The sequence below is a fragment of the Balaenoptera acutorostrata genome, chromosome 3, assembly GCF_949987535.1.
Source record: "Balaenoptera acutorostrata chromosome 3, mBalAcu1.1, whole genome shotgun sequence".
NCBI lineage: Eukaryota > Metazoa > Chordata > Mammalia > Artiodactyla > Balaenopteridae > Balaenoptera > Balaenoptera acutorostrata.
This window is the reverse complement of record NC_080066.1, coordinates 96,569,505-96,593,985: the sequence shown is the minus strand read 5'-3', so window position 1 is coordinate 96,593,985 and position 24,481 is coordinate 96,569,505. Positions and strand designations below refer to the sequence as shown.

Genomic DNA, 24,481 nt, shown 5'->3' with positions numbered 1-24,481 from the left:
GATCTGGGTGGTGCACCATAGCAACCATGACAGCACCCCCTTTGCACAGCCTGGATCTCTTTGCATCATATGGTAAGCACCCTCTGCCTGGGAATAGCCCCTCCAGAATTCTAGTGATTGTTTCCTCTGAGAAACTTCTAGGAAGGTAAGTAGCCCTCACTACTGAAGCTTGTCTTGGTGTCACACCGATATTCAGCATCCCTCCATTACCCATTCTAGATTCTCTTTACCTTCAGCTTGTACCTCTCCTGGTCTAAGTGGCTCACCTGGTGGGGTGACTCAGATCCTCATTCCCCAAGGAGTCTGAGCTCCTAACCACCATGCCCTTTTCAAACCATGCTGCTGAATTTGTCTACTTACTACCAAAATTGGGCAAGGGAGTACCAAGAGACACCCTAGAGGATCGCCTGGGTGCCAAACATCTTCTTCCCTGACCCCATTATATAGCAGCAGCCCTATCTCTTCCCAAGGATCAGGGTCAAGTACCCCTGGCAGGAAGCGACTCTTTTTTTTTTTTTTTTTTTTGCTGCTGGTGTCTTGGTACAAGGAATCTAAAAGGCAGGAAGCAGCCACACTTAAAGTTGATGGGATTCTTTTTCTGTGCCCTCGTGGAAGTGTTCTACCTCAGGGAACTAGATTCTCTAAACCCAGAGATCCTAGAACTGTAGGAATAGGAACCACGAATTCCCCCCAAAGGATCACTGGGAGTGATGGTGAGTGGGGTTATTCCTACTTCAACCCCTTGTTTATTAGGCTTTTATATCCTACTTGTTGGTCCATAGCACCATATTATAGTTATTGAATAGGGTACATACTTCATCCTGGAGCATGGTGTCCCATCATCTCTAAAACAGTGCTTCAGCTGCACCTTTGAAAGGCTTTTCTTTCACTCTGTCATCTCTATTCACCAGTGGGTAGCGATGAATGTGATAGGCCCAGAAGATTCTACGACCGTGTGCCCATTCTTTTGCTGTAAAGTGGGACTTTTGGTCTGATGTAATGTTATATGAGATCCCATATCTGTGAATCAAACACTCTTTAAGCTCTCAGAGAGGGGTGCTGGTTGAGGCCTTTAGCAGGAAAGAAAAAGCCGTCCAGAATACATGCTGATTCAAGTCAAGATGAATCATCAAGCCTTCCCGATTAGAACAGGTGCAATGTAGTCACCTTGTTACCAAGTAACATCAGATGTTGGCAGGTTGGAGATTTGGCAGCAACAATAAAAAGGCCAGCCTTGGTGAGTGGGAGCCCATTCTGCTGGGTGCACCCCTGCCGCCATACACTATATGCCTATGTGTAGCCTCCATCTATGGCAACATGACCACTTTTCCATGTGCCTATTGGGCCAGCACAAGAGGTAGATGACAGAAGCTGGCTAATGTCAACTAGCCAAGTCATTCTATCTACTTGGCTATTTAGCCTCTCCTCCATGGTGGATGCTCTCGGGTGGACATTAACATGCAATGTATAGATCTTCACACTTTGTGTCCACTCCCATAGATACATCCACGTGCCTCTTCTTCTTCCCAATTTTCCATTGTTTCCCTTTCTAGGCCTCTAACCAACTCATCAAGCTGTTTTCTACAGCCCATGAGGCTGTACACATTTTTATGTAGGGCCACTCTACCAGGCAGCCATGATGATGATTCAGGTCTCCAGATATCAGTGTCAACTCAGACACGGCATGACCTTAAAATGTTTGGCTATTCCACTTTCCCCACTGTACAGTTACCCAAGTAAATGGCCATAGGTCCCTTTGGAGAAGGAGTAGAAAATCATTACTGTATTGCCATAGTATTACGGAAGCCTTCCTCCTGGAGACCCAACCTCTCCTTCAGTCAAAGGGTTCTGGATCTGCCACCTTCCAATGCAGGGGACACGGGTTTGAGCCCTGGTCCGGGAAGATCCCACATGCCGTGGAGCAACTAAGCCCGTGCACCACAACTACTGAGCCTGTGTTCTAGAACCCGTGAGCCATAACTACTGAGCCTGCGTGCCACAACTACTGAAGCCCACGTGCCTAGAGCCCGTGCTCCACAGCAAGAGAAGCCACCACAATGAGAAGCCAGTGCACCGCAATGAAGAGTAGCCCCCGCTCACTGCAACTAGAGAAAGCCCGTGCACAGCAGTAAAGACCCAACGCAGCCAAAAATAAATAAAAATAAAGTAAGTTAATTAAAAAAAAAAGGTTCTGGGTCTGAAAATTGAGTCAGGTCTGGAAACCAGACAAGGTATCGTGACTTTATTGGAGCAACTGTCACCAACCTCCTGATCTTTCATTCCTGATTTCTTTTCATTGTACAGCTCAGCAATTCTGTGTGTGGTCTGCAGATCGCTGGGGGTCCCTGAGACCATTTCAGGTATTTCACAAGGTCAAAATATTTGCATAATAATACTAAGACATTATATACCTTTTTAACTGTGTTGACATTTGCACTGATGGTGCAAACACAATGTTGGATAAAATTTCTGGCAACTTATCAAACCAAGGCAGTGGCACTAAACTGTTCTGGTAGTTCATTGTAAAAAAAGAAGGAAGGAAAAAGAAAAAAAGAAAGACAGGACAGAGGGAGGGAGGAAAGGGGAAGGAAGGAAGGCAGGAAGGTAGGAAGGAAGGAAGGAAGGAAGAAAGGGAGGGAGGGAGGGAGGAAGGAAGGGAAGAAAAGAGTCAGTTTCACTTAAGAATGTCCTTAATGAAGCAATAAAGTTTGTTAAATTTTATTAAATCATAACCCTTAAAAACATGTTTTTTTAATATTCTCTGTAATTAAATAGAAAGTACCATACTGCACCCAGAAATATAATGGTTCTCTCAAGAAAAAGCAATTGTGCAATTAAGTATGAGCTAAACTAGCCATTTTTTTCATAGAACACCATTTTCACTCGACAAAATAACTGACAGGTAAACTATGGTCATTCAGACTTGGTTATTTGGCAGATATTTTCTCAGATTCAAACCAAGTAGGCCTGTGACTTTGAGGAAAGCAACTGATAGTATTTTTTGCCAATGATACAATTTGAGCTTTCAAATGAAAATTAGAATTTTAGGAAACTTGTATGCACTATCATGAACTTGACAGATTCCCAATACTTAAAACTTTTTCTGATGATACTAACAAATATGATTTTTAGTATTGTATAATGAATTGTATCAATATTTGAAAGATCTGTATAATTCAATGAACCAATATTTTCCAAATGACCAAAGGATGTTACAAAATCATGCATAGGTAGAAGAGCCGTTCAGAATGCAAGGTAGATCAATAGACTTTAATACGATTGAGTACAAAAAGTTCACTGACATAGTTTCATATTCTACATTACAACTACCATTTAAGAAAATACTACTTGTTGAGTTTTGGTGTAGTATCAAAGGAAAATGCCCACAATTAGCTGAAAAGTCTATTAAAATGTTCCTCTCTTTTCCAACTGTTAATACATATATTCGTGAGGCTGGATTTTCTTCACATATTTTAACCAAAACAACATATTGCCAACCAAAGCAGATATGAGAATCCAGCTGTTGTCTATAAAGCCACATTTAAGTGACTTGCAAAAATGTGGAAAAAAGGCACTCTTCGCACTAATTTGCCCCAGAGATGCTACGACATTTTAACCATCTTCATAGCTCTATTGTCAGGACCCCCCCACTGCCACTGCGACTTGCTGCTTATTACAATAGTGTGCCAATCTCTGGTTTCTATCATTTCACAGTCCTAACATCCCCATTGCTATTAGGGAGCCAGTTCTGTTTTGGCCCCTTGCTGTCAGCCCGGGCCTGCGTAGGACAGCCAAAACTCAGCTTCTCACCAGTGCACTCCTCTTTGCTTTGATAACCAGAGTATCCTCTGGGCCCTCCTGCAGAACTTAAGTGGGTTTCTGATCTTACATAGAATACCCACTAGAGCATGCCCACTTCTCTGAGCTTTTTGAACCCTTCTTCCATCTTCCGCCATGGTACTTCTGGCATTTCCATTTCACTTGGTGAGCCTGTCTCCCAGGATCCTTGTCAGGATGTTAAATCCTGTTTCATGGGAGAGCGTTCCCATATCAATAAACTCCCCCTCATTCAACTTAGTATTCACCTCCCCCTCGATCCAGCCGATACATCCTGTCCTGGCTCCTGCCAGTACATACTGGCTACTTCTGCAGCTCCTTGGGGATAGAGCCCTCCTCTTCCCTAACAGGAACCCTGCACATCTCTGGCTGGGTTTTGTTGCAACTTGGCCCTATTTATTGGTCTTGTAGGCCAAGAGAGAGATACAGCTTCCTTTGGTGCCTCAGGGCAATTCCCAGGGACAGTGGCAGCTGTGAGCCAACAGTAGCCAACATTCCTAGCAGCTGGAGGAATGAGAGCCTCCATCCTGAGGGTGATGTGCGTGGTACTCCCAATATCCACTACAGAGACAAAGTTCAGCTCTGCCAGTGAGGCAGAGTAGAACAGGGATCAGTATCTAATGCTCTAGAGTCAGAAAGACTCAGGTTTGAATTCTATCTAGCTATGTGACCTTGGGCAAGTTACTGAACTTTTTTGAGGCAATTTCTTCATCTCTAAAATGAAGATAAATAGTAACTACCTGATAGATTGTTGTGAGACAAGGAATGTAAGTGCTTAGCATGGTGCCTAACACATAAAGGTGTGGATGCTGTTACAATTGGTCAGAACTGCTGCTGTTACAATTGGTCAGAACTTTCGGAAGCCTGAAAGGGCTGCCTTAGGGAGCAGACAATAACGTACACCAACATGGAGGGTCTTTTAGCTAACGCTGGAGAGCGCTCCATAGGGATGCTGTGGGGAAGGTTCTAGGGTCCATGAGGGTATTTACAAAAGAGGACCTTTTGGGCCCATTCTATCCCCAAGCTGCCTTGATTCTCTGTTCGGACTCTGCCTACCCTTAGTCCAGGAGAGGCACTTAGAGAAGCATATTCACTTTCAGGCCACCAGGGGGCCGTTTAGTTGCCTGCAACAGGAATACACTAATGGTTTCTTAATGGCTCAGGCACCAGGGAAGATGAGCCTCAATTATACCTGAAAGCATTTTGAGTTTCTAGGGTAAAAGACAGTATGTAAATCCAGATAATAAATACGGCTTATTGATGACAGGTTAAAGAATCTGGCACTGTTTAGTTTGGAGAAGAATAGGGTGAGAGGAATTGAATAGGGGCTTCAAGTATATCTATTCTTCAGTGTGGAAAAAAGTGACAGGCTGTTTTGCTACTCCACTGGGAGCCAAGCAAGAAGAAAGAAGTTTAATTTGCAACAGAAGAAATTCAGAGTGCATTCAAGGAAGCATATGGAAGGAGGCTTTGGGTTGGCCTCACCTGGAATCCTTTAAGAATAATTCACCTTGGTACAGCTGGTATGATCGGTCCTGCCAGGAAGGCCAGAGAGTAAGGTAGAGAGAGAGTTCAACATCCAGAGGCAATTCAGGGATTTTGACTTAACAGGTCGCCCTGCTAGACGGGCTCTGGCCACCCTGGCAGCAGGATAGGGAAGGAGTGGTTGTCTTTTCCCCATCAGCCTGCAGAAGGCAATAAGCACTCCAAACTTTCAATGTCCTTAAAATCTCTCAGAAAGTAAAAAGGCAGCCTGTTCTTGGAAATAAGCATCCAGTTGGCCATTGCTAGTGGCAGACTCCCACCTGAGCTTCAGGAGTCAGGGGCTGGGCTATGGGCCTGGAGTTCCAGCCCTGATCAGCACACTGAGCTCTGGTAGCCACTTGACTTCTCTGCAGTGGGGGAGGCAGGGCAGCAGTGGTGGGGTGGGGCTTCTTCATCACGGGGCACAGTGTCTGGAAGCTAAGGGTTCCTGTAGAGAAGGAGGGGAAATGGAAAAGGCAGAGACGGTCCAGCCCCACAGAGTCTGAAGCCAGGAGTCAGGAGGGGTGGTTCGCCCACAGAACCCAATTAGGACCAACCGCAGTCCTCTCCCCACCCCGCGCCCCCCACAAGGCCGTCTCCCACACCCACTGAGATACCCAGGCGGTCCACACACCCAGCTGTGGGAACACAGGAAGTCGAACTCAAGGAGGAGAGAACCAGAAATTCTAGAAAACCTCATAGACAGGGAATGGGGAGAAGAGAAGCCAAAAGAGAGGAGGGCTGAAGGAGGGGGAAGGCACAGGGTAAGCGGCTACTGAGAGTCCGAGCTTGGAGGGGTTCGTCAGCACCTAAACGAGGGATGACAAGCCTCACTTAGGAAGGATGGCAGGGGAACAGCCGCCCGGGGCCCGGGCTCTGAGACCCGGAGAGGATCAGAGAAGGGAAAAGCCCTGTAAGCCGCTCCACCGGTTCAGGGCAGCCTCTTGAGTCCGTGAATCAAGCCCAAACCCGGGAGTCGGAATCCCCCCAAAGCGGGACCTGGGACCTGTTGCAAACTTCAGGACTAAAGTGGGAGGAGAAACAGCTCCGCACTTGTACTGTCCCGAAAGCTCTGGAAGGTCTGGGCAGCCGACTCAGGGATCTCCGAGGACAGAGAATCGGGAGAGCCCTGAAGCCCAGGCGGGATCCGGCGGCGGGTCGGGGGTGAGGGCTGGGAAAGGGTGCGACCAGCTGTAACCACAGTGCACGCTCCAGCTTCCTTGGCTGCCTACGCCAGACGACATGGTCCAGGCTCGCTAGGTGTAAAGGGGTCTGAAAGCCCCGCCCGGCGGGTACGTGGAACGGGGCGCGAATCGAGAGCACCAACGTGAAATCACCCCCACTTCTGGGGGTAAACTGAGGCCTGGGACCTGGGAGCGGAAGCCGTTGCTGCTATACCACCTGTCACTTCGGACAGTCTGGACACAGAGGGGAGGCGCCAGAGTTGACAGCTCTGGGCTCCGACCGCCCCTCCCCGCCCCTCCCCGCCCCCATTCCAGTTCACCACTCCGCCCCAAAGGACGCCGTTCCCCTTTTAAAGAAGCGCCCCGGGCTCCCACCCTCGCCGCGACAGCCCGTAAGGGGCTGCGGCGACGTTGCCCTTTTAAGAGCCAGCCTCCGTTAACTATCTCTTACCGGGGCGTCCCGGTGGAGCTTGCGGCGCCCGTCTGCAGCCCGCCTCCCCGCGCGGCACTTCCGGACCCCGCCGTCGCCCTTTTAAGAGGCAGCCCCCAGCAGCGCCCTCTCCCGCCCCTTGTTGCCGGCGCGAGAGGCGGGGGAGCCGGGCAGGAGAGGAGAGCGCTGTCCGCGCGGCCACTGGAGACCGGGCGGCCGGCGGCCGGGCAGGCGGCGGCGGCGGCGGATGGGGACTCGGAGCCGGGCGACTGTGGCGGCTGTGGCTGTGGCGGCGGCGGGGAAGCAGCTGACGGGCCGGCGGCGGCGGCGGCGCTGGCGGCGGTGACTGGTCCAGGCCCCGGCGGCGGCTGCAGCGACGCGGTGGCGGGCTGCGGGCTGGCGGCGTGAGGAGCGGCGGCGGAGAGCCGAGTGGCCGGGAACCGAGGGCACCGGGCCGCCCCTTGCCCAGTCCTTGCAGGCCGCCAGGCCCCCTCCAGCCGGGGCCGTGGAGCACCGGGGCAAAGGCCGGGGCCCTCCCATGAAGGAGCGCGACGCGGCCCCGGCCGAGCGGGGCAAGCCGGCCACCTACACCGGGGACAAGAAGGCGAAGATGGCGGCCAAGACCAACAAGAAGTGGGTCCGACTCGCCACCGTGTTCGCTTACGTGCTCTCCGTGTCGCTGGCCGCCATCGTGCTCGCCGTCTACTACAGCCTCATCTGGCAGCCGGTGGGCGCCGGGACCTCGGGAGGAGCCGCCGGCCCGCCCCCCGGCGGCTCCAACGCCACCGGCCCGTCCGGGACTTCAGGGGCGGCGGCTGCGGCGGGGCCCAACACCACGGGGTCGTCCCGCCGCGAGGCGCCGCGCGCCGCGCCCCCGCTGCAGGCGGCGCGGCCCGTGTCTCCTGAGCCTTCTGCCGACAGCCCCCTGGCCGGGCCGCTGGAGCAGCCGCAGGGGGCCGAGGAGGACGAGAAGGAAGCGGCGGCGGCGCCCGGGAGCCGTTGAACCCCTCCGTGCCAGGGGTGGCCGGAAACCATCCTCCCCAAGCCCGGAGGCAGGACTTTGCAGCAGGACCGGGCGGGGAGCCCGCGGTAGTGACCCCCACGGGAGTGAACGCCTCCCTTCCCCCGACGATCGCGCGCTCGCCGCAGGGGCGAGGGGCCTGAAGTCGGATCTTCAGCCAAGGGACCACGATTCTCCGGGGGTTCGGGGTTTTGTCTTCCTAGGACCGTGCTGCGCCAGGGCCCTGAGCCATAAGGGGGATGGGGGGAGGGGTGGGGAGATCCCAGCACCGAACCCTTCTGCGCCGCTAGCTCTTCGGTATCTTACGGGGAGGGGTGACTCGGGCTTTCCCCCAAGACTCAGGGGAAGGAGGGAGCTGTAGGGGCTCTTCTTTAATAAGCCGAAGCTCTCGCAAGGAGGAGGGCACCAAAAGTAGTGGAGCTCAGGTACGTCAACCTAGTTGCAGTGGCCACAGATGCATTTAATTTATAGATCCCTGTATATAGTTGTTGACATATGCACTAGAAGCTATAATGACATAGAACTACATGTATTCTCCCACACCCTGGGTAGCTACTGACTGATGGATGGGGCTAAGCAAGGGCTATTTGCTGGCCCCCAAAGTGCAGCTAGCCAGAAGGGCACAAACACTTTTTTCATTACCCGCTCTTTCCCCTTTTCCCCCTCCTAGTTCAGAAAGATAGATTTATGACACGTTAGGGTTAGACAGGACAAAAGTATAATCATTCTTAAACTTGTTGAAAGGACAGTGGAAAACCTTTGGAGAAGTAGAAGCAGTTCAGGGAGGGTGGGGAATGTACTGATCCCCTGCTCTCCTCTTCCCACCTTAGTGCCGCCACCTAAGAGGCTTTCTGTTAAAGCCCTAAGTATCTGGATATGGGCCAGGGAAGAAGGAAGGGAAAAAGCAATGCCTCTGTGCTTCACCCCTTGGCCTTCTCACAGAGTTCTTTTAGGAAGAGCAAGCTTTTGTAAGTAGAGTGGCTCACAAGTGTTTTATCTTTTTTTTTTTCCTGCTCTTCAAGATCTGGTCTTGTTCCAGTAATCACCTTCACCTTCCCTCTTCCCTGAGCCTGTAGTGACAGTGTAGCCCTGTGATTAGGACGAAATCTGTTGTGAAACCAGAGCTTTGAGCACACCCTCTGGTTATGAGTTGTACTGTGGAATGCAAAAGGCCGAAAGGTGGGCTTCAACCTCAGGATTGTCTTTGGATAGCCAGATAATAGACCAGCCTTAGGAAGGTTAAATTGGCTTGTCTTTACCTCTGCTGATAAGCTCTACTTATATGCAGCCTATACTTTTATTGAGATGAGAAACATCGAGTGAAATGACGTATGTAGAGCTAGCTCTGGGGCAGCAAGAATTATACATCCTCAATTTGAATTCCGTTTCCTTCCGCCACTTGCTTTTAGGCAGTTGAATGTGGGTAGTGACAAGATATCAAACCCCTTCGTGTTTCCTTTTTGGGAAATGAGGCACTTTAAAACAGTGACAACAACAACAACTTATCCACCTGAGTCCTGAAACAATTTGTCTCTCCAGTTTTCTGGCTTATACTCCAGTTAGCTCTGATCCAAGTTTACAGGACAACAGCCTTGCTTTAAGCCATGTCCTGGTGTAGGCAAGATAATAGCAGCTGAGCTATCATAGCCTAGGGGCAGGCTGGTAGCACCCCCAAGGTGTCTTGGTTGAAGGAGATTTCTGAGCACTTCGGTCATTAGGAAGCCCTGAGGCCTTTTTAAATTTTTGGTGAGGGCCTGGGGGAAGAAACATAAAATGCCACTTTATAACTTAAATAATAGTCTGTAATTTATATTTACTGTGTGAATTTTTAGTCCTATATTTTAATAATTTGTAAATCAATCTCTTATTCCAAGAATCCTTTGAACTTGCAAGAGAACATCTGGGAGTCTAATCCCCTGTCCCCATCCTGACCCCTGCATTCTGGACTGTTTAATCCACTTTGGGATGGATCAGAGTCTAGAGAAACCACTCGTGGGTCCAGCTGCTGGTCTCCTGACTCTCTAACGCCTTCACTGGAATTGGGACATTAGCTCCAGCTCTAGCTGTGAGCGTGACCAGAGACATTATTTATAATTCAGCCATTTAAGATATACCTGTACTCAAAAAGTCCTGTATATTTTTTAAAAGTTTTATTTTTCAGGTGAACAAAAATACATTCTAAGAACTCTACGTCAGCCTGTGTAAGTTGATCATTTCTCTTTTCATGCTTCTTGGGGAAGGAGTAGAGGTTGGAAGAGGCAATGGTCTAAGGTGTGGTGGACGGGTGGTAATGAATAGGTGTAGGAGGAAAAAGCAATTGCTCTAATGTTCTCTGTGCCTGATGGTTTGACCAAATTGAAGGGTGGCAGGAATCCATCTTAGTCGGGAAGCAGTCACGGGGTTGGAAGAACAGTGATATCTAGCTCAGCTACCTTTTGCCAACCCTAAAATGGTTGGAAAAAAGTTCTGCTTTTAAAGGACTCTGAGCAGCTGCCCCGCTGAGGAAGCTACGGGACCAGTAAGCACGCAGATTAAGAATTATTATAAACATTGAGCTGGCTGAGAGCTGAGCTGAGGTGAGGATCAGCCGCCTGATAGCATCACTGTTCTCACCCTTAAACCACTGGCCCCTAGAAAGCTCAAGAAGTGCTAATACTGGGGGAGACGAATGGATGTGTCTGCAGTGGTTGGACAGAGCTTTGTCTACAGTGGAGGAGGTGAGAGAGCCACAGGGCAGAGAGAAGGTGTAGGTTGCTTCAAAGGTGAGGCTTTTTCTTCCCTAGAGCAAACAATAAAAGACATGTGGGTGGAAAGCACAAATATAAGGGATTAGTTGTGCTGCAAAATACACAGCAAGCAATTGAGCTCAGCTCATTATTAGACAATGTTGCCCAGTGCGAAACCGAGTGAGATGCCAGTGTCGGTGGGGCCCCCTGAGGCCTGTACTTCTCCGGAGCTGTTGGGGGGTGGCTGCTGTGCTTTTACATCACCTTGTGGTCCGCAGGGGAGCATGGAAAAAGTCCACCCTTCTTTTATTTCCCTCTTGAGCCCACACAATGGCTTTCTGTGAGAGGGCTTGGTAAGGCAGAGCAGAAGGGGAGTGAGTTTCCAAAGTTCTTCAAGCCAGCCCCTCCTTTCTGTAGACGGGGACATGTGGCTTCTGCAGTTGCACACGGCTTCACACGTTGGGCACATACAGCAGTGTGTGCAGCAGGAGCCTGCTGGCCAATGCGAAGGTCACTGTTCCACCAGAACAGGGCCTGGTGGCAGGGAGCAGCGGTTGGAATAGCTTTATCTTCAAGGGTTAGAAATTAGCTGCAAAATTGTCCGTCAGGTTTTGAGCCGGGAAGGAGAGGTCTGGGCAAAGGGGGGTTATTTTCCTTTAACTGCTTTGCACTGGGACTACCTGGATCATTTCTAGGTGTTTGCTTATGTTAGAAGTGACCGTGTGCGTTTATTTCTCGACAGCCTGCATTTGATGAAATAATCCTCTTTCGAAAGTGTTGTTCTGGAGGGTGAGGGGTGAGGAGTTTGCTAAGCCATTTAGACTGGGCTTGTGTGGGTATCATTTCTTTCCCCCACTGTGCTGAGGAAGTGTTTCTCTGAAGTTTCCGGCATAAGAAACATTTTTCTTCCTAACAGCTCGAGATTCCTACACATATGAGACCACAGCTTTGGAATTTTTTCTGTCTACCTTGTTTTTTGGTTTTCACTAGGGAATCCTAAGATAGTGTGTTCTTTCGTTGAGTATTTATATCCTGTTTTGAAATGCTGAGTGGAGAGCATCTACTTGTTTCTACATGTTTCTTTAAGGGGAACTGAAAGGTCAGGTCCCGAGCTTTAGGACTACCACAGCTATTTAAAAGGGATAATAATTGCCCTCCCCTTCCTGTCTGCAGAGAATGGTGGTATTTCTGGAATTGCAGTGCAGTAACAAAAGGGCCACAGCTGTACATTTTGTCGTCTCCCTCGGTGGAGGGAGGGAGCACAGTGGCCTTGCTCGTTTCAGAGGACCAGCTCTAAGCTCAGTGCCTGGCCCTGTTGACCACCTGGTTGATCACCGCGTTGGATAGCATTGGCCCTGGAGTCATCGTGGTGTCACTGTCGTGATCCACTCGCGTATCCACAGCCGAGAATCTTGGTTCAGGGGAGTGAATTGCTAGCTCACAGCTGCACTGGCCGTTCTGGCCGCGGTTTCTTCACTGCCAGGTTGAGGGGCTTGGGCTTGGCCTGCCTGTTCTTGCCAGGTGCCAGGAGCCCACAGCTGTATTCCATGTGGTGCTTCAAGGAGGCAACAGAGAATATGTAACCCATTCATTGTCTCCTTTGTCCTGGCCCTGTGGCCAATCTTGAGCTATAAAAATATCTGCTCTATCAACAGTTTTTTGGTCGCATCTGTTTTACTTGCTGACATAACATGTAGGTTTCTGCTGCCAGAAAACCTGTGTTACGCTCTTTGTTTCCTCCAGTAGCTAATTTAAAAATACAAAGACGAAATCTTTTTTTTTAACCACACTCCCAGACTCTACCAGGCTGTCTGTCCTAAGCGCAGAAACAGCCGTGGCTCCCAGTGACACACAGTGTACTTGAGCCACCTGGTCAGTAAGGAGCGCCGGAGCCAAACCAGCTTCCCTGTGCCCCAGTGCAGCTGTGAGCTAGCAATTCACCCCCCTGAACCAAGATTCTCGCCTGTGGATACACAAGTAGATCATGACAGTGACACCACGATGACTCCGGGGCCAATGCTAAAAATATTTCTTATGCCAGAAACTTCAGAAAAACACTTCCTCAGCACAGTGGGGGAAAGAAATGATACCCACACAAGCCCAGTCTAAATGGCTTACCAACAAGAATCTACCCTTGTTACTTCCCGGTTTCCTTAACTTCAGTAATCTGTTTTTACAATAGCTCATCAGTTAATCAGCAGTAAGATTCTAACTTTGCTTAGAACATTTCCCATAAACCACTACCATTATTTCAAGAACTATTTATTTATCGCCTACAGTGTGCGAAGTGAGCCTCAAAAGTCCCCAAACCAACTTGTCCAAAAAAGCAGTTGCTGGTTACCAAGGATTTCCTTTTACCTCTACCTCTGTCTGCTACCTCCACGCTCAGAGGATGAGTTGAGGTCTCCCCCGGCCTGTGCTGGAGGCCACCTGTCCCTTCAGCTCCCTGCTAGTGGGCAGTGCTGAGTCACAGCAGCCAGTCTCTGAGCTGCAGGCAGCTCACATGTCACGAGGATCTGGGTTGGGCTGGCAGTGTGCTCTTGGGAGGGACCCCTGAACTGGAAGACAGGCAGCCTACAGACTCAGCGATGGCATTGGTTATCGCCCTTGACCTCTCTCTTTCCTCCTAACCAACTGAGAATTCATGAGAGCAAATGGAGCTAACAGGTGTGACAGGGCTTCGAGATCTTGGGAATAAAAGTACAGTATATTCACATGAGGTAATTAACATATTTTCAAGGGAGGGACTGTCCCTTTGGGCAAAAATGATGCATGGAAAGAAATGTGAAGGGGCCGGGAGTAAACATTACACCAGTGCCCAGACCATCAGCATCAGCATCACCTGGGAACTTGTTAGCAACGCCATGTCTTAGGCCCCATCCCATACCGACTGAATGAGAAATTCAGGAGGAGGAGCTCCGCGCGGTGTTAACTAGCCTTCCGGGTGTTTCGGACGCACGCTAAAATGTGAGAAGCACTGGCCCAGCCTTTCGCTCTGATTCAGTAACTTGGGGTTAGGGTATTACTGTTTGAACAGATGGTTATCCAAAGGTGACTTTTGACCCTCTTTCTTGGTTGAAGCCCGCTGCCCTGCTGAGGGAAGAGGAAACACTGTGTCCCTAGAGTTTTAAAAGGGAAAAAGCCTTCATTGTTGGTTATTCTTGAAGGTTGCAGGAGAGCTTGCCCTGGAGAGCTTGTTAAGAAGGAGGCAGGCCTGAAAGAGTCCTCCCTCCCCCTCCCACAAAGGTACTGATGTGTTTGCCTCACCTCCTGCCTTGGGGCCTGCAGCTCCTCCAGCCGGTCCTTAAAAGGAGCAGTGGGTGCCACATTTGTCCTTTCTGGTGCCAGGTCTGTGCTATTTCACTTCCCCGGCGTCAAGTGGATGCTTAATGAGAGGCTGTGACGTAGGCCGGCAGACTTGCTGAGAGAAAGCAGCCTTCGTCTGTGCCTTACGCGACTTCTCTCATTGCCTTCCCCAGCCTCGCCTTCTCCCCCTCGGTGGGGCTGTGGTCACCCTGTGTCAGCTCTTCCTCATAAGCCCTGATATCCCTCACTCAGGAAGAGACGCTTGCGGGGTCTGTGGACACTGATAAACGACTTAAGAGGCAGAAGTGAAGCGGTGCCTTTAGTTTCTCCTATTCCCTTGATGCCCCCGATTTAGTCCCCCAAATAAGAAGATATGGCCAAAGTGGGATTTTTGCCATTTCCTTTTTTCTTTTCAGGGGCCAGTGCCATCTTTTCCTGTTATTCCTGTCCCTGAGGCTAGGGTTTGGGGCTGGAGCTGACTGGTGGTCAAACCTTCCAAACTTGGGACTTGTTAGATAGCTGGGGATCCCCTGCTTCCAGGGATCCCCAATTACCCATCTCTTGATTGTAAGAAAATACTGGCATGCTGCTCCTTTAGGTGATAAAACTTTGGGAGGCATGGAGCAAACTCCACAAAGGAGTTTGTTTCTGGGGAGTGAGTTCCTGAGATTGCTATGATGTAAACAGAAGAAAAGAGGAAACACTCTGAGCTGCAAGAGGCCGTGTGCAAAGTCAGGGGGAAATGCTTAGGATATCCTTGTGATCCAGGGGGTGGGTGAGGGCAAAGAACATTCCCTGTAAGAGCAGAGTCACTTCATGATGCTTTTAACTCAGCCAGACTACCCCGGGGGATTAAAAGCAGCTCACTGTCCTAGAAGGCAGGGTAACATTTACAAACCATCCCTGTTTCCCTGAGAGTGTATTGACTCCAGTAACCATGAGACTAAAAGAGAAGACAGTGGAAAAGATAGAAAACCAAGTAGACAGAGAGCACAACAAATAGCTACTTTATTTATTCGACAAATATTTACTGAGTGCCTTCCGTGTGCTACTGTGAATGGAGTGCCTACAGTGTGCCAGGTATAGTTTGCATATTCTCATCTTTAATTTTCTTTATATTTTGCATATTCTCATCTTTAATTTTCTTAACAACCCTTCATCATAGGTATTGCTAGCTCCATTTTGCAGGCAAGAAAACTGAGGCTTTTAGACGTTAAAATTGACCAGAGTCATCCAGCTAGCAGGTGGCAGACCTAGGATTCAGATTCAGTCTCTCAGATTCCAAGGCCCATGTTTGTTCCACTCAACCGTGCCGCCTATCATCCCCAAAATAACTCCCTTACAATATGGTCTGCTGCTCCCCTCTGTAAGGTGATATGGGCCAGGACAGAGATGCTTTCCACCTCTTCTGCCCTCCTTGTTTTGAGGCCTTAGTTAAAGCTGTCGTCTCCCTGCTGGCTCCCTACTACCCCCTGCACTCTCCCTTGTCAGTTCCTCCAGCTCTGTGCCTGGGATCCTGAAGCCGTGTCCCATGAAGAACTTCCCACCTTTGAGGAGCAGTCTTGTCTGTTGGTTGGAGAGGAGAAGGGAATCCAAGAAGAAGGCTCCCAGCCAGGCCTTTAACCAAAGGAGCCAGAAGGAAACAGAGCAGCCTTCCATGGCCCCGAGCTTTGTGGAGGGATGTCTACCCTTCCCTCCTGCTCCTTAGCTGGTTCCATCCTAGAGCAGGAGGGGTGGCCACAAGAGCTGCTGGTTCATTGCTCCTGAAGAAGGGCTCCCCTTTTTTGAGAAGAGTTCGGTGATACTTGCCTTGCACTACAGTCCTCCTGCAACGAAGACGTCCTGTGCCAGACTCCATTCTCTCCAAGCCCTAGTGACTCATTCCCGTGACATCCCTTTCTCCTAACATCCAGAAGGGAGAGAAGCCCTATTTCTCCATAGCCCTTTTGTCCAGCTTCCTCTCCTGCTTAGGTCTTGCTGTGAGGTCTCAACCAGAGCTCTGCCCAAGTTCTACATCCCCATCCCATAGTCAAACATGCCTTGGCACAGACCCTTTAATGAAAGCACATCTGTACAGTTGGGGGCACTGGGGGCTGGGGGAAGTTTGTGAATCTTAGAATTCAAATTCTGGATCACAATTATTTGGGAGACATCTGAATTCGAGGCTGCCCGAACCTGCTCTACCCCAGCTCCATCCTTTGGGAGTCGTGAGTTCCAGAGCCAGTGCCATATTCCAAAGCCACGCACGTGTGACTGGAAGGCAAAAGGAAAACTTGAGCTTGGAATCTTTCACCCTTGCCTCTTCATATCTCACAGGGGTCTTCTTCCCATATGCACAGAATGCTCCCAAGCCTTTCCAAAATTCCTCTGATCAGTCCTCACCTCTTCCAACCCCCTTCACCTCATCCCGTTCCCAACCAGCTTTCTCACTCCCCACTACATGAAGTTGACACCACCTACTCTCAAGCATCTACCCAATGCATCAGCGTCCCACCCAACTCTGAGGCCAGGAAGCTCCCACCGGGCAGGGGCAGCCTGCCCCCATCTCCTACAGAGCCAGCAGCCAGCCCTTAGCGTCTAGAGTCTGTCTTTGCCCCTAGCCCTCCATACACTCTAGTCCAAACCCTTACTCTCACAGTGTGGTCCAGGAAGCAGCAGCAGAGGTGGCACTTGGAGCCTAGTAGAAATGCAAGCTCCCAGGCCCAACCCAGACCTCCCTAGTTAGAATCTGCATTACTCTGCACCTTAATGTGTGAGAGGCACTGCTCTAAACAATCTGACCTGCCAAAAAGACACCCCCTCCTCGTGCTTCCTCAATAGAGGGGGTGGAGAGCGGAGCAAGAGCCAGTGGGGAAGCCCAGCCCTCACACAGTTGAGCCACAGTTTAGGCCTCACTGACAGTGGAGAGATGCTGGGGATGATCTGGACACTCCCTGGAGAACCCAGAGAGGCTGGTGAGGCCCAGGACCCTCAGCAGAGAGGAACAACCGTGGCAGAGCCACGTGGGGAGATCCAAGCAGGGGCTTGGGGGCAAAGGGTACACACGATGAGAAAGGGAGACGCGCCTGCCTTTGCGAGCAGCGGTGGGATGGTCCCCTCTGGGCTCCTACTACCATCCCCAGCCCCTGTCGGGCACCTACAGCCAAGAACAGCTCCTGCTGCGCGGCCTGGGTCTGCCGGATGCAGGGGTTTCTTCCCTCCCTCTTGCTGGCAAAGTCACCATCGCCCACCGGCTGCATTGCTGGTAGTAGGTGCTCAGGAAATGTTTGTTGAATTGAGAGGAAGCCACAGCTTGTGCAGAGACGTGGGCCTCAGGGGAGGGACGGGAACGGAGACTAAGTAGGCAAGACAAGTCCTGGTGTCGTACTTAGCTGGAGTCGCTGTTTCTCTGCCTCTTGGGTCACTGCCTGAGACCTTGCTCTGGCGTGACACAGTGCAGGGAGGCGGTGGGAAGAGGAAGCTGGAGATGGCAGGAAACGACCCTGGGTGGCAGGTTCCCTCTGCCCCCGCTCAGGGCGCACTCCGTGTCTGACTGGGGGGTGGGGGAGGAGGTCCCTGACGGTGGGCTCCCACGCCTGCTGTGGGGAGAGGAAGCCGGCCCCTCCTTACTCCCCCCCCCCCCCGCCCCATTTCAGAGACTTTCCAGAGACCCTTCCTTTCACAGAGGAGACCTGAGCTCTGCTCTTCTGTCCCCAGCTCTGTCCCTGCTGGCTGTGGCCTCCCTTTCTCTGGGCCTCAGCCTCCTCTTCCAGGAGGCTGAGGCCCAGGGGAAGGCAGGAGGCTGCCAGCTGCTTGTGAGATCCCCAGGTTGGCCATCCTGTGAGTCTTGGACTGTGAGTCACCTGGGTGCAAGGCAGGGGTGTAGGAAAGGGCCCGAGCCTGGGCTGGCCATGCCAGCTGCTGAGGCTGCCTGTACCTGAGGAGCCAGGAGCCGGCAGCCGGAGAGGGAGGCCAGGCCCTGGGGGTGATGGAAGCCAGGAGAGCCAGGTGCTGAGTGCTTCCAAGCCTTCTCCTCTCGCCATGGTCAGGGAGCTTGTGGCCTGGGCAGCAGTAGGCTTGGGACAGGGCTTGCCAGCCTCACAGACCAGGTGTGGCGTGGGGATACACCAGGGGCCCTACCTGCAGGTGAGAGCACACACGTGCACAGGGGGGTGCCCGTGAGGTGCAGGGGTTGGCTCCTTGCCTTCACAGTGTCACTCCACCGGAGAGTCTGCCAAACTGCTCAGCCAGGCTGCCACAGCCGCCAGCCACCGCACGCCCAGAGCTCAAAGACTCTTGACGGTGTCTTCCCTCCTCCCCTCCCCAGCCCGGCCCCCTGCTCCCGAGAGCTTTGCTCAGCATCTTCTGGCAGGGGCAGGACCCCCTGTCCTGCTCCTCATACCTCCTGTGCCCCTCGCCCTTTGGCTGCCTCCTCTGGGGGGTCTGCTTCGAGGTGCCAGGACCTGCTGGGCCCCAGCCTTGCCAGGCCTGTCTTCTCTGGGTTCCAGGGGCCCTGCCTCTTTTGGGGGCCCAGAACAAGTCTGGGCTTCTGGCTCAGCCTGGGGCTCGGTCCACCCCAGGGGCTGCTCGTGACCCTCCAGCCAGGACACAGAGCTCTCCTGGGTCCCAGGCCTTGGACTGAGCACACACGTGCCCTCCCCGGGCCCAGGGCTACTGGCACCTCCTAGAGAGAGGTCGAGGGGAAGCAAGTCCGTGTTTTGTGGAGAGCCAGGCTCAGGACTGGCTGTCGAAGCTCCTGACTCCTCTTTTGGCTCCTCTGGCGACGCTGATGCTGGAGCTGGGCTGGTTGCTGGGACACTCATGGGTCCGCCCGGCTCCATCCTGCTCGGAGTCTGCGCATGTTCCTTCTCATTTGGAGTCCTTCTGGTGCTTGGGCTTCCCTGACAACAGGAGGTTGGCTCTGCTGGTTGGTGAATTCAGGGCTCATGTCCCTAGCCCGCCCCATCCTATGCCCAAGTACCCACCTCCTGGCTCTCCAGCTCCTCCTTGCCTCCCTTCATTTCCCACCTGCAGAAACACAGAACATGGCAGGCCCCACTACTACCCATCCCACTTCACGTCACCTGCTCCGCAGCCAGCAGCCCATGTCTTCCAGGGAGAAGTGAGAGCCCAAGGGTCTCAGAGGAACCTCAGAGCCAGGACGAGGCTCCAGGATGCTTCCCTTCCAGCCCAACCTTCCTCCCCAAACCCAGCCACTTCCTCTGAACACCGCCCACCGTGGCCCCGTTGCAGGTCCCCAACTGCTGTTTATGGCCAAGCCTGCAGCACCTTGAGTTCTGTGGGGACTCCGTGCGTGTCCCGGCCTGCACTGCCTGGGAAAGGCGCGCCTGACTTCCCAGGGGAAGGTAACTGCTGTAATTACCACCAGCCTCCCTGGACACCAGGCTCTTGCTGCTGCTGCCTTTGCTGATGGCCTCTCCCCGCATCTCATTAACCTGCCACAAGGCAGCAGTCAGCCAAGAGGCAGAGGCCCCGGGGGCTGGGGCAGGCACCTGGGCCAGTGCTGGGCCTGACCTCCCAGGGGCAGGGGAGGGCCAGGAAATTAGGGAGCCCAGATGCCTCCCTCGATTTAGCTCCCTGCCACATGTTACCTGCGGGCCCTGCCAGTCAGCCTCTCTGTCCCCCGAGCTTTGCTGCGTGTGGCCAGCGCCACCAGAGGTCTGCTGGGTTGCCCACCCCGAGTAGTACCGCCTGCAAGAGATGGTCCACAAATTAGGAGAGAAGAGGCCCATAGCAGCCCAGTTCCTTCACCAGCACATGGGACCTGCTCCTCGTCCTGTCCCAACTCACCTTTGCCATCAGGGGGCAACGGTGGGGGCTGTAGCTTTCGGTGGCCCCTGAGGCCTAAGTGGAAAAAGGAAATGGGGAAAGGGTGGGTGTCACAAAAGACCCAAAGCAGGAACATCAGTTCTTTCGGGACCGGGAAGCTGCCAGCTGTGAGTGTTCTGGCTCCCAAAAAAGAGCCCTGGCGTGGGGGTCAGGGGAGCTGTGTCCCTGTGCTCGCTGTGTCACTCCTGACTAGGTGACCGGCAGAGCCTCTCCAGCCTCAAGCTCCCTTGTGTGTAAAATGAGGGGCCAGCGACGCAAAGTTCTGTTCCTATAACAGGCGAGGGGCAGCTGCCACCCACGAGGGACCAACACCTCAAAAGGACCCCAGCGCTGACTTCCTGGTGAGCCCTTCTCCCCAGACCTTCTGGTGTCAGAATCCAGGACAGGGGCTGTGGGTTCGGAGGATGGGAAGGGAGGTCATGGTGCCCTCCTCTGATAGGGAGAGAGAGGAAGGAAGATGTCCTTCCATGCTTCCTTCCAGCTCTGAAAATAAGTGGTAAACCAAGAGACAGGGAACAGAGAGGAAGCGGGGGCAAGGGGTGAAAAAATCCAGGAGGGGTGCGTGTTGGCTCACCCCTCGTGCTGCCCACCCTGGCCGGGCCCTCTTCCCGAGGCTTGCTGGAGTCCTGTGGCCTGCGTTGCAGAGACAGGGAGTCAGGCTGGCTGCTGGCAGGGATCACAGAGGCTGCAAGGCTGCTGGTGGGCCGACACCTCCTGCCCCAATCCCAGCCCCAAGCCCAGCCACGGAACCAAGGACAGCATGGAGAGGGTGGGCCGAGAAAGATGGGAAACGCAGTGCCCACACACAGCCCTGAGCCCAGGGTCCGAACAGAGGGTCAGGCAGAGCCTCACCACCCTGGGGAGGGTCCCAGCAGCCCTCCAAGAGACACCCACAGTTAGCCCAACTCAGCCCCACAAGCATGTCGACCCAGCAGGATGCCCAGCCCTGCCACCCACGTGGGCTTGGCCTTGTCCAGGTCCCACGGGCGGCGCCAGTCACCCTGTGCGTCTCTGTGCCGCGCCAGGCGGGCCAGGTCGATCTGCTCTCGCTCCTGCTTCCACTGGGCGTAGTCCCAGCCCACCTCCGGGGGGCCCCCCACTGGCCGGCGGGGAGCTGGGGCTGGGACCAGGCCTGGACTCTGGGGCTCCCGGACACCCTGCAGGGAGAAGACACAAAGCACCATGGGGTCGAAGCAGAAAGAGCCCTGAGCTTGGAATGGGGATCCAGAGTCTACTAACCCCTTCCTCTCTCAAGGTCTTGAGGTCCCCCCACCAAAAAAATTAGATCCATTCCGTCTCTAACATGCTGTTTGCTATAGACACGGTTTCCGTCCACGCGTTAGTGGTGTCTTTTGGGCAAGTTACTTAACCTCTCTGTGTGTCATTTCCTCATCTGTAAAATGGGGGTAATAACAGCATCTATCCACAGAGTTGTTGCTGGGGTGTGTGGTCAGGTGCAGGCAGGGTGGAGAGGCACCCAGTGGCTGTGAGCAAGAGCCAAGACTAGGGGCTGCTGCCACCTAGAGGCCACACCTGGCACATGGCCAGTCTCTTACACCCTCCTGACGGACCTCCAGACACCACCACCCCCCCTCCCCCTGAGCTTGCTACCAGAGGTCCAGGCAGGGTAAGGGGCTAGGTCACACCCCTGGCTTACCCTGTCTCTCACTGCAAGACCCACCCAACGTGGAGACTGGCCAGAGAAAGGAAGAAGGAGTGGGAAATTCTTGCAGGTCCTGCCTGGGCCACGTCCCCACGAATGGGGACATATGTGACTTAGCTTCTATGCCTCCCCCAAAAGGGGACCACCACATTCATGTCCCCAGCCCCTCTTGAAGAGCTACCTTCCGGGCAGAATCTGAGCTGATGGCCATCTGCATGGAGGGGCTCCGGCCCAAGCCCCCTCCAGGTGACCCTTCTGCCCCCTGGCTCCTTGCTCTGGTGGGCTTCTCACTTACGATCCGCTTGGCCTGGGGAAGGCGAGGATGGGCAGTGTGGCAGAGCCAGAGAAGAAGAGGCTGCCTTCCTGGTGCCCGGGCTTCCCCCACCAGCACTGCTCACCTCGGCTTTGTTTTCCATGGTCACAGCCAGCTCCACCCGCTCCCCCAAGCAGAAGGCACCAGTGTGGGCCTCTGCCTCCTCATCCTCAAGCATCTCATTGGCTGCTCCAGGTCCAAGGGCGCTCCTTGCCCAGTTCCGGCTGACCACCCGCTTCCCCTGCAGAATGAGGGGCCGTGCCGTCAGGCCACATAGACGGCACTGGACAGAAGCTGGGGGTTGGGTCCTTTGGGTGGTTCCCCAGGCTGGGTTCCAGCCCTGGCCCTCCCTGGAATGCCCACAGAGGAGCTGACGCTGCGAGGCGTTCACATACCAGTGGCATTAGGTTATCCGGGCCTGGGGCCACCCAGGGGCCCAAGACTCCACAGTGGCCCATCATCTCTGAGCTGGGAAATCCAAAGCGCTCAGACAATGAGGCTCTGTCCCTCAGACGCTGTTCCTGGCATTCAGCCCCAACGTCTCTGTGCCCCTGGGGTTTGGGGTTTACGAGCGGCCTGTGCTTGGGGATATGGGTGCTGAGCTCTGGGGCTGGAAAAGGGCATGAAGAGGCTTCTATCTGGTCACCTTTCAGCTGTGGCTCTTTGGGGATGGGGGCCAGCAGTGGCCTGGGCTGCATGAGGTTGGGAGCTGGTAGGTATGCCCCAGAATGTAAGCGGGAGAAGCAGAGGAGCGGGGGCAGCTGTGCTCCCCTGGCACGGGCTGGGCCTCCACCTCCTTGCCACCCCACCCTGTCTGCCGGGTGGGTCTTACTCCAGGAACCTGGCTGATGGTGACAGTGAGGCCGTCAGGACGGAGGAGCTCCGGCGTGGTCCCAGCCATGCCCCCCTGCTCTGCCTGCCGACGGTCTTCCTGGATCTCCTGTGGGAGGGCCCGGGGTCAGCACAGGCCATGGCCCCCCAGGTGCACAGAGACACAGATGTCAACAGGCCTACACAGAGAGACACCAGTGGGACACCAGGGGGCAGAGGCACTACATCACAGAGTCCCCAGGACCCTCACAGAGCCCCTGAGATGGAACACACCCAACCTAACCCTGGTCCCAGGCCCAGAGCCTGCAGGGAGAGACAACCATTCAGGGTCTGCAGATCGGACAGGGAGTGCCAACCCGGTCAGTCCTCCCGGCCCATCACAGCCCACTCACCTGGTACCTGCGCAGTAAGGCCTGGTTCTTCTTGCGAAGGGCAACGATCCTCCTGTCCAGCTCTGCATCCTTCTCCTCCTGCCTGCTCATTGGGGACTCGGCCCCATGAGGCCCCTGCAGAGGCCAGGGGGCCCAAACTCCTGACTGCTGGGCCCATCCCTTACCAGTTCCTCGACTTTCACATTCGCCCACTCTACCATGTTCTTACCACCCAAGGAGCAGACTCCAGAGCCAGAGTGAGGGTCACGTGGGGAGATGGCCCATGGAAGGGCCCCAGCCCCACCCTGCTGGCCTCTCTGCCCGTCTTCCTGCCACCTCCGCGGCCCAGGCCGGGGCCTCATACCCAGGCCTGCAGCTCCCAGCAGTGGTTGCCCCTCCCCCCGGCTCTCCAGGGAGCTCCAATGCCGAGCAGAGCCTGGAATGGGAGTTATAAATGGCTCTGGCAGCGGAACCTGCCGTGACTGGGAAGTTGCCAGGGTATTCAGGAGGTCGAGGGGGGGTTGTTTGGCTCCCAGGCCAAGAACCACGGTGAAAAGAGAGGCCCCTGCTCTGTCCTCGGCTCCCAGGCCCTGGACCCCACTCCCCAAACCTGTGCCCAGCCTGTGGGAAAGAGCCACTCCCACAGGCCCAGCCTCTCCAGGCCCTGAGCTGCCGGCAGTCAGTCAGTCGGGGCAGGAAAGAGCCAGCTCTGAGGGCAGGGGACACCGCAGGGCACACTGTGCCTCAGCACCGAGATCCCCGAGTCCCTCCTTCTCTGGCTGCAGGGACCCCGTTGTGGCCGATGCCCCTGCCCAGCCCCCCACCGGCATAGGCGCAGCCCTCTTCCTCCCAGGCCCAGCTGCCCCCAGCTGCCCCCAGAGTGTGGCCGCCTGGTGTCCCAGCCCCAAGAAGCCCCCCGCCAAAGGCAAGGTGCCACTCACAGCCGAGTGCATGGCAACAGCAGGCACCGAGAGATTTCCAGAGCAGCCCTGGGGGAGCCAGAGCAGGAGGGAAGCTGGAGCCACCGGAGCCGGGCCTCTGCCGGCCTCTCCCTGCCGGCTTCACCGCCCAGCACACGAGATCATGTTGTGATTACAAAAGACTCCTCTGGGCTCCCAGCCAGGAACGCCGTGGCCACCGCCCTCACCATCCACCCTCAGAGGGCGAGGATCAGGGCCCCGGCAGCCAGCTGGCCCTGCCCAGCACCTCTCCCTGCCCTGCCCCGGCATCCCCAGACGGACTGGCAGGGACTTCTCCCTGGAGGGTTGAGTGCACACAGGGGGCCCTATGCTCCAGTGGGACCCCAGCCTGGCCTGCCTGCAGACAGATGGACAGCCAAGTAGCCCTCTGGCCCTCCCATTAGTAGAGAAAGACCTATAGCCCAGCCCATTGTGCTCCCTGGTCCAAGGGGCCCAACTCAAATGAGCGTCCCCTGTCCCCTCGCTC

At 54.1% G+C, this 24,481-nt stretch overlaps 2 protein-coding genes across 7 annotated transcripts; one reads left to right on the top strand and one right to left on the bottom strand.

The window, feature by feature from the left end:
• The first annotated feature begins 6,902 nt into the window (after positions 1-6,902).
• On the top strand, positions 6,903-10,186 carry INAFM2 (InaF motif containing 2). Its single transcript, XM_057544603.1, has one exon. The coding sequence runs from the start codon at positions 7,514-7,516 to the stop codon at positions 7,976-7,978; it is 465 nt and encodes a 154-aa protein (XP_057400586.1). The 5' UTR covers positions 6,903-7,513; the 3' UTR covers positions 7,979-10,186.
• Positions 10,187-15,024: 4,838 nt separating this feature from the next.
• CCDC9B (coiled-coil domain containing 9B) lies at positions 15,025-24,112 on the bottom strand. 6 transcript variants are annotated; one of them, XM_057543931.1, is made up of 11 exons: positions 23,977-24,112; positions 23,057-23,170; positions 22,666-22,773; positions 21,919-22,074; positions 21,702-21,827; positions 20,815-21,014; positions 20,432-20,490; positions 19,819-19,872; positions 19,620-19,719; positions 18,993-19,035; positions 15,025-18,908 (listed from the first exon to the last, which is right to left on the bottom strand). In XM_057543931.1, the coding sequence occupies exons 1-11, from the start codon at positions 23,986-23,988 to the stop codon at positions 18,363-18,365; spliced, it is 1,518 nt and encodes a 505-aa protein (XP_057399914.1). In that variant the 5' UTR covers positions 23,989-24,112; the 3' UTR covers positions 15,025-18,362. The 6 variants fall into 6 exon arrangements, with proteins under 6 accessions (XP_057399914.1, XP_028021896.2, XP_028021898.2 ...); XM_028166095.2 differs by having other exon boundaries at positions 22,675-22,773; XM_028166097.2 differs by lacking the exon at positions 22,666-22,773.
• Positions 24,113-24,481: the final 369 nt, after the last annotated feature.